Below are 9627 nucleotides of genomic sequence, written 5' to 3' on the forward strand. Positions count from 1 at the left end.
CATTTGCCTTGGAAGATGCATTTTATTGTTTGTGGCACTATCTCTCCCTTGCTGCAGCTGTTCAACTGTTGGAATTGGAGTATTATTTCGAATTGGAGGTAATACACTTTCAGAGACTTTACTTTATATTGTGTGGTATATCCACTGGGAAATTATGATGACACTTTCAACGTTTTATTCATTTTCAACAACCAAATTATCCCAACAGGGACACTTTAATGATGTTTTTCACTAAGTCAATTTGAATACCCCAATTTCTGAATGAATTGGATCATCTTGGGTCTAAAATACGAATTACAGGTTGTATTCAAACAATAAGCCTTGCTTTATTTCTCTCAAAATTAGTCTCAAAAATGTATTTTTCTTTGCACTTCTTTTCACTGAGGACATTTGCTGTTACTGAGGCTATTCGGTCATTCAATGTCTCTCGTTGTAGAGATCGTTGAGAGGTGTTCTACCCAACATGGTTATATTATTGCTTTCCTTTTAATTTACTTTTGCAACTCGTTTGGCAAAATCTATCTGTGAATGAATTCTCTGAATCAGAACCAGAATTTCATAGCAACCATCACAACAGCTTGAACGTACATTAGTTAATATTTCTTCAAAGCGAAGACAAAAATTAGTCAGGTGCAACTTAGGTGAATTGGCCATGCTAAATTGCCCGTAGTGTTCAGTGAAAGGGTAAATGTATTGGAATGGGTTTTGGTGGGTTGCTATTCGGAGGGTCGGTGTGGACTTGTTGGGCTGTAGGACCTGTTTCCACACTGTGAATCGTCTAATCTAATCTAAAAACAGAAACTAATTCAGAAAGTGAACTTACAAATCATTGAATGATAACATCATATGGGACAGACTTGACTCATCGATCCGTCGTGTTAGAAACTCGAAAATTATATTACAAATTACACAAGTCCCATTTCAAAACTTACTCCATTGTCTTGATTGTCATTCAAGTACTTTACAAAGATTTTGAAGATGCCCAAATCAACCGACCGAACTCTGGGTGGCATCTTCTCTTTGAACCTTGAGCCTTTCAGCTAATAAATGGGCCACATTGCGATTGGATCTTCAGAGAAGGGGAAAAACTGCTTTAGATTCCCCCAGTCCATACCCCTCATAGTCTTATCCTCTTATCTCTACTCATAACATCGCCACTCAACCTTATCCAGAAACTGTCTTCACAACTAAACTGCTACTGTCCCAGCAACATTTTCACGAAGATCTTTGTGCACCCTGTCTAATGCAATCACATCCTTCTTATCGTACAGTGACCAGAACTGCACACAAAACTCCAATTGTGACTGAACCAAAGTCCTCCAGAGCACCGACAGGAAGTCCCTGCTGGTAAAGATATCTTCTTCACTGAACCATTAGCCACTTCTGACACATCGAGGGATCATTATTTCCTCTGAGCTTCCTCGTATCTCGCCACTCATTCAGTCCTGTCTTGACTTGTGCCTCCTGGCAGGAAGCGTCATCTCAAATTTATCAAAGTTAAATTTCATCTACCACTGACATGACAAACAGACAAATTTGTCTGTTTCTATCTGTAACCTGAGATTATCTTCCTCACTCCCAGTCACCCTGTGAATATTTGTATCATCAAACTTACTTATCATCCTGAAACTTCCCCACTGTTTATCCCACCAACCAGCCTCACCACTAACACACAACACATATGTCATGTGCATGTAAAGTATGCTAACATGTTTCTACTTATTACCTTACTTACTGTGGGTAAGTATTTCCCTCTGCTCCTTCACAGTTCCTTCAAACTCAGCAAATACACTACCCCGCCTCAATGAGAAGAAAAGGAGATGGTCTCATAATTATTCACAAACAGTTCAAGTAAACATAGCTGACAGTTAGAAGTCAATTTGGAGTGCACATAGTAGGACTTGGTCGAAGAAAAGTCCAATATACAATTAATGATGCCAGAAGTTAAAGATGTTAATGTTTATTTGATAGGGGGTATAGCAAGTGATATTCAAGACATTTGGGGGATGTGAGAAGCAGGGGTGTATACGATGTTGACTAAAGTAAGACCATCTAAATCTGAGCTGAACTATACAGTGATATTTGATGAGTCTCAGGATGAGGTGTTAGAAAGATAGTCGCAGTAGAAAGACAGTGCTCCACAAAATTTGAGAAGTGAAGCAATGTTATTAGGGGAGCACGAAGTGATCCTGCAAATAGAGAGAAATCCATTCCTGCCAAACTGGTAGGGTGTTCCAGGCTCTGTACTGCATGTTGCCTTTCTGGTAAATAAGGAATATCAATCTAAATATTTAGGCCTATGGCCAGGCATGTAGAAACAATTAGGGACTGGTATATGCTCACGTCAGGTGTTTGGGAATATAGGGATGGAAGCTATATTAAAACACTAGCGTGCTGCAACTTGTCAGGGAATCCAAAGGAAGCCAGGGTAACAAACCAGCGGAACATTCCAGTGACAGTGGAGGAAGGTGATCAATATGGTAATGATCAATTGGATACATGATCAGGCAATTTGTTGTCGAAATATGATACAGATGGGGGGGGGGGGGGGGAGAGTGAAATCAGCTGGGCCAGTGGAAATAAGGTTGAAAGCAGGAGCTGGGACAGTCGTGACATTTACGAGAATGAAGATATCTCAAGGGTTGGTATACCGTCGGAAATCAGCTCAGAGAATGGGTCTGCCTTCATTCAGAACGTAGTTAATTTGATGCTGCAGTCTTTGAAAATCGAGCAGAGGTTTGGATGAGTATATCATCCCCAGTCACAGTGTATGGTGGAAAGAATTCATGGGACATTGACAGCCAAATTAAACAAGATCTGCGCAAGCACCAACCTTAATTGGATTGATGAGCTGCCGCTGGCTTTACAATCTAACACCACATGAGATGCTCACACCGCTTGAGGTGCTCACAGGTAGACCTATGGCAGTGCCCAGGTGGAGAGGCCCATACAAAGGGCCTAACTTGGAGCAGTTCAACTCAGAACATAAGCAATATATGCAGCAGCAACCTATGATACATGAGACTATCCACCTGCTGGAAATACAAAGGGAACTGACAGCTGTCAACGAGGAAGGACCAAGTAAGCCCGGGGTTTGTGTGGACGTGCGGGTTTTTCGAAGATGCGGAAATGAGTCGAGGAGGGAGAGAACTTTCTTAGTGATTAAGGCATCATCTACCGCCATCCAAGTGGAAGGGCGACACATATGGTACCACCTTAATCATTGTACTAAAGCTCTCTCACCGGCACAAATTAACTCTAACACTGAGGTAAGTGGAGGTAAGGCTGATAAACATGGACACGGGTAGGACACACAGGAGGCTAGTACGCCTCCACAAGGTTCTGAACAAGGTACAGATTAAATTCTTGGGAATCCTGATCCTTCCAGAAATGATACTTATGGAGATGTTGAGAACAGTCCTCCTGGCAGCAAGGATGGGGAAGACATGGGGAATGCCCCTGATAACCACCTCTCTGATGCCAGGCCTGCATAATCAGACTTGGCGACCATTAACTTGGCATACCTGGACAGGTAATTCCAGGGTTATTTTGTTGCCCTAGCATGGGTACGCGCCCTTGACAATCACTGGTATCAATGGCAAAACGACACGGTCGTTGTAATGGCTGGTCAGGTCTGCTTCTTGTGTACTAAGATAAACCCTACATGCTATATTGTCAATATGCCCTTTAACTTGAAAATCTGTACTGAATGGTGTTTGCAGCACTCTGGTCGACACCTTTTACCCGAATGGTTCATTAACTGACAAGAAATCCTCTTGCCCATTTTGGTGCCTGCTACTTCAAGCCACTACATTCTATCCCCAGGATGACGTGGGCTGACCGCAACTCCAACGGTGGTGTTAATATACGACCCCGTGGTTCATCAGTAACACTAATTACATGCTTCCCGAGGCTGCTTTCAGGAAATGGGAAGAGTTAATTTTTGAAAACTTTAAGTTAAATGCCTCCACACTAGTAGGCTACATTATGGATCTTTGTGGAAATACAATTCAAATGGAGGTGGACACGACATTTGCGGCTGTTTTAAATTCTCAACGTGTCCCACTGACAGATACTTACTGGCTGGGAGGTAAGAAAGTAGGGTTGCGCTTGACGCTGCCCACTGACTGGAGTGGCAGCTTTGCCCGTGTCATGCTCCGACACGAGGTAGTTATTTTGCCACACGCAGCTTGATGCTACATTACATTCGCCGAACTATGCGAAGTATATCCCTGATCCGACAATTCAGATTGATAGTATAGGACAGCCAAGAGGTATTCCTAACAAGGTTAAGTCCCGCAATGAGATTGCCGTGGGCTGGGAAGCTCTTATGCCAATGATAGGGATTAGCAAAAGTGCTGAATGGAATAACTACATTTGTTACAAAAAGCAGAGATTTATCAATTATACTGATGATGCCATTGTGCCCGTCGGAGAACAATTGGATGCTCCAACTAAAATGACATGACAAAACAGATAGGCCTTCGATTGGATACTGGAAGAAAAAGGCGGAGTTTGTGTGATGTTTGGGGAACAATGCTGTACCTTGATACCGAACAACACTAGCCCTGGAGGATCTTTGCCTAAAGCAATGGAAAAACTAATCAATCTAAGAAGGGAGATATAAATAAAAACAATGTAGGGTTTGGTCACCAGGCTTTTGATGGACTGAATATTATATTAGGGTCTTGGGGAGCATGGTTTGTCAAGATTGGTCTCACTGTAGGTGCAGTTTCGCTTGTTGTTGCCTTGATCTTTTGTTGTGCTCTACCTTTTATTAAGTTCTTTTTAGTTCGCGTCACTGCACGGCAACTTGTGGTCATTTCAGCTACCCCAGGAAAAGCTTACTCCTCTGGTGGAACCCCACTGTTCGATGGTTATGATCTAATAACTGCCACAGTGCAAGGAATATGTCCACGTGGGGACATCAATGATACGTCCGAAGAACGTCCTGCGGGTCCAAGATTGTGAGGGATCTTGGGTATTTTTCCTGTTCTGGTTATTGGAGGGCAGGCTTTTGGCCCAACTGACCTCAGGAATGGAGGAAGAACCCTTTAAGTTTCAGACTCCGAAAATTATTTAGTCCATGTTGGGATCTGCATTTCTGGTATTGGGCATATGAGAGGCTAAACATCTTTTCTTCTTTCCATGGGTGAGACCAGTAGGTCTCAAAGGGGGGAATATGGAAAATAAAGAACATCTGTATTCTGTGGAAGGCAGGGGCAGGATGGGATAACCATCGTGGAACATTCTTACACCAATTAGCAGAGAAAGGTTAAGACTGAAATTTCACTATGGCAAGATGAGATAACACAAGTAAGTAAAGCACGTTTCTCTGTTAAGTGTTATTATGACAAGATTGGGACTATAAATATTTGGGACATGACATTAAAATAGATAATTAATAGTTACCAGAGTGAGCTTGAGACAGGAGACTATGGTAACAGATGGAATAGTTAAATATCTATCATGATAGGTTATTCAGCAATTGAAGATCACTGTAGCAGTGTTACCAATAAATATCTAACGGTGATATTAGAATAACATTAAGTAGAATGTACAACTTAGTTGATAATGAGAACTAACAACACTGTTTTATTGTGTACCTCGAGTGAGGTACTTGATTAATGCAGTTGGACATTCTGAGAATCTAACAGAAACATGATTAAAAATATATAAAAATCCACGGAGCCTGAGGTCTGTGGGCTTTCGAGAATCAGCTTTCTCGGTGTCCCGGTTCTTTGTTTGCATATAAAAGGCCTACTTCTTGAAGAACTCTCTGCGCCTCCTGGTCGTTCTCTGTATTTTCTCCAAAACAGTGTTCGACAAGGTTCCTCTACTGCTAAGCCACAGACTGTAAAGCAAGAATACAGTCTACTCAGCCTCTTTCTCATAGCTCAAACCCTCCAACCCTGGCAGCATCCTTGGAAATCTTTTCTGAACCCTTTCAAATATTGTTGCCAAACATCTCAATTTCAGTAAGGCGTTTGATAAGATTCTCCACAGTAGGCTATCACAGAAAATATGGAGGCATCGGATTGAGGGTGATCTATCGGTTTGGATCATTAATTGGCTGTAAGAAGACAGAGGGTGGTGGGTGATGGGAATTGTTACATCCTGGAGTTCAGTTACTGGTGGTGTACTGCAAGGATCTGTTTTGATGCCCCTGCTATTGATCAGTTTTATAAATGATGTGGATGAGGGTATCGAAGTCTGGGTTAGTACATTTGTGAATGCCATTACTGTTGGTAGAGGTGTAGATCGTGCCAAATGATGCTGTAGCAGTGAGACATAGATAAGCTGCAGAACTGGCCGGATAGGTGACAAATGGAGGTTAATGCGGAAAACTGAGAGGTGATCCACTTTAGTATGCCATGTTAACAACCCTTCAACCTGGGTGGAAACTTTCAGGTCTCTGTCATGGACACTGTCTGCTCATCTGCACTGCCAAGAATCTTGCCATTAGCTCAGTACTATGTATTTCTGTTCCTCCTTCTAAAGTTAGCTTTTGTTAACAGAGGGATTGAGTTTTGGAGCCATAAGATCATGTTGCAGCTGTAAAAAACTCTGGTGTGGCCACACTTGGAGTACTGCGCACAGTTCTGCTCACTGCATTGCAGGAAGGATAAGCTTTGAAAATGGTGCAGAGGATATTTAACAGAAAGTTGCCTGGTATGGAGGGAAGGTCTTATGAAGATGGCTGATGGACTTAATGCTGTTTTCCTCAGAGAGAAGAAGGTGACTTGACAGAGGCACACAAGATGATCAGAGGAATAGGGAGGGCAGACAGTGAGAGCCGTTTTCCTCAGATGGTAATTGCTAGCACAAGGGACCATAGTTTAAACTGAGGGGTGATACATATAGACCAGATATCAGAGATAGATTCATTTTTCAGAGAGTAGTAAGGGCATGGAATGCCCTGCCTGCATCAGTAGAGGAGTCGCCAATTTTAAGTCTGCTCGATGCAGTATTCCGGTGCGGAACATTCTCTACACCTGAATGGGTATTCTACATCACACCTTCTGATATGAAACCCGGTATTCTCCACTGCAGCCAGCTTTTCCCGGATTTCCTAATGTCGGCTCTGATCTGAATCATCTGCAAATATTTTACTGAAAACAAAATACTTGTGAATGTCTGGTTCAGTCCATATGTCCCGAAATGGGAAACTTTGCATGGCAGGGATGATCTCACAATTCCCTGTGTTATTGAAACGGTGATCGAGACATGGGCTGTAGTTGGTGTAGAGAATGATACATCCCACTGGCTGGTTATTGTGCTGGGTTCTGTTATTCAGCAGAGTTTGGAAAAGCTGATCCACGGTGCGGTTCCTGTTGATCTGGGCGGGGTTCAGCAATTTACTTTCTGGGCAACGACTGCCGCTGTTCGGGAAGAGAGCGAGGTAACTTCCAATTTGGGAGTTCAGGAAAACGTTCACATCGGAGGTAATGAAAGGATGTCTTGATCTGCTGAGGTTCAAGTCTACATGTCTGTTGGTGTTTCTGCACTTGGAAGCAGGTAAAGCCACCAGGAAGGCGAAGTGCCCTCTCCCAGAATGGGTCACCTGGTGCCCAGCAGCTATGCGGAACCTGAAAGAGGTAAACTCAGGGTGTGAGTCAGCGAACAGAGTTTGAGTAAAGCATTCTCTTTGCAGTGTCAGTAGGCACAGTTTGAGATGAGTTACTTGGAGCAATGCGCATTATATTAAAGAAAACGGGAAACCCTGCAATTCACATTTCAAGTTCTTGCATGATAAGGTCAATGTTGATTTACTCTGTATCCCTATCCCATCGTTGGAGTAAATTCTGGGATCAGTGAGAGGTTGAAAGAGAGATTCAGGATAACTGACAGAGAGCAGAATAATGTTATTTATGTTTGTACAAATCCTCCTGCAATGACTCAGAGAATGCCACAAGCCTTCTTGATAGCTCGCTCTAAATTCATTTTAACTTACTTTGACCGATGCACTACTTGTTGCAGCATGATACACAGGATGGTTAGAAATAAATAGAGAGGTGGAGAGAGAAAGAGAGAGAGAGAATGAGAGCTACAGGTGCAATCAGTGGGAGCTGGAGGTAGGGAGAATCCTGGAAGAATTGTTAACCGGAAAAATGTTTCTGGCATACAGAGACAAACAGAACAAAAGACTTTCAGACTGACAGGAAATGGGAATAAAAGCAAAGGAGGCAGAGGGAGACAAAGGGAAACTGAGAGGCGTATGAGATGATTCAGTAAACAGTAAAATGTTGCCTGTGTTTGGGATTTAGACTTTCTCTTCAAAGCTCAGTCCGATGTATTTCACTCCCTCCTTTATTTCGGGGTCAGCGGGTGCTATCAATTTCACTGTTAGAGATATGACCCCGGGAAATCAGGTAATAGTTTCCCTGGAAGTCCCTTCCTCTAGGAGTAATGAGAGTCCTGGTCAATAGGTTCAGACTTATTTCCCACAGCCACAGAGCACTCCCTATACCTGCCGGGTCCTCGCCATTTATTACCAGCCTGCTCCAGGCAACCAGGCTCTGATTTGACCTCAGATTGAGCACAGCCCCCAGCTTAGAGAGATGGTTAGGTAAGATCTGTTTCACTGACACCTACCGCTGGACAATGCCAGTCAAGGCACGGTTGTCCAGTACAGCCGTATCTGACATGGGGATTGTGAGCAGCACCAACAGGAACTGGTAGAGTGTCCGCATTTTGAGATTTGTCAGCACACTTTCACCGAACTATAGGGAAAACACAAAAAATCTGAAAAGGATGAAAAAAACAACTTATTCAATTTATACTACATTGGCAAGAGCGTGTAAGATATGCAAGGACACACATGTCAGCAAACAGAAAATGTCTGTCTACCGTCCGAGGTGGTGCTTGCCAAGTAATTAAGCAGAAGTTCTGATTATCTCCCACGGGTATGATTTGCAGGTGAAGGTTGGAGTTTCTTCCAGGAGTTATAGGGTATAGCTCCTGGAAGGGTGGATGGGTGGAGGAGATGTGGAGGGACACCACTGGACATTGAGAGACAGGGTCAGCGCTGGACAGTGAGAGAGGGAGCACGGGACAGTGAGAAATAGGGAGCGCGGGGCAGTGAGTGAGAGGAAGCGCTGAACAGTAAGAGAGTGGGACAGCGCTGGACAGTGAGAAGAGGCACAGCGCTGGAGAGTGAGAAAGGGACAGCGCTGGATAGTGAGCGAGAGGGAATGCTGGACAGTGACAGAGAGGGAATGCTGGACAGTGAGAGAGAGGGACAGTGCTGGACAGTGAGCGAGAGGGAATGCTAGAGAGTGAGAGAGAGAGAGACACTGCTGCACAGTGAGCGAAAGGGACAGATCTGGACAGTGAGCGAGAGGGAATGCTGGAAAGTGAGCGAGAGGGACAACGCGGGACAGTGAGCGAGAGGGAGCGCTGGACAGTGAAAGGAGGAGCGCTAGACAGTGAGAGAGAGGGAATGCGGGACAGTGAGCGAGAGGGACATCGCTGAACAGTGAGAGAGAGGGACAGCGCGGGACAGTGAGCGAGAGGGAATGCTGGAAAGTGAGCGAGAGGGACAACGCGGGACAGTGAGCGAGAGGGAGCGCTGGACAGTGAAAGGAGGAGCGCTAGACAGTGAGAGAGAGGGAATGCGGGACAGTG

General features: G+C 44.0%; 1 protein-coding gene across 1 annotated transcript; it reads right to left on the reverse strand.

The window, feature by feature from the left end:
- Nucleotides 1-5649: 5649 nt before the first annotated feature.
- LOC140466505 (uncharacterized) lies at nucleotides 5650-9233 on the reverse strand. The gene is made up of 3 exons (XM_072561988.1): nucleotides 8851-9233; nucleotides 8596-8723; nucleotides 5650-7589 (listed from the first exon to the last, which is right to left on the reverse strand). Exons 2-3 carry the CDS (start codon nucleotides 8691-8693, stop codon nucleotides 7073-7075), a joined length of 615 nt encoding a protein of 204 aa, XP_072418089.1. The 5' UTR covers nucleotides 8694-8723; nucleotides 8851-9233; the 3' UTR covers nucleotides 5650-7072.
- Nucleotides 9234-9627: the final 394 nt, after the last annotated feature.

This window comes from Chiloscyllium punctatum, chromosome 43 (genome assembly GCF_047496795.1).
Source record: "Chiloscyllium punctatum isolate Juve2018m chromosome 43, sChiPun1.3, whole genome shotgun sequence".
NCBI lineage: Eukaryota > Metazoa > Chordata > Chondrichthyes > Orectolobiformes > Hemiscylliidae > Chiloscyllium > Chiloscyllium punctatum.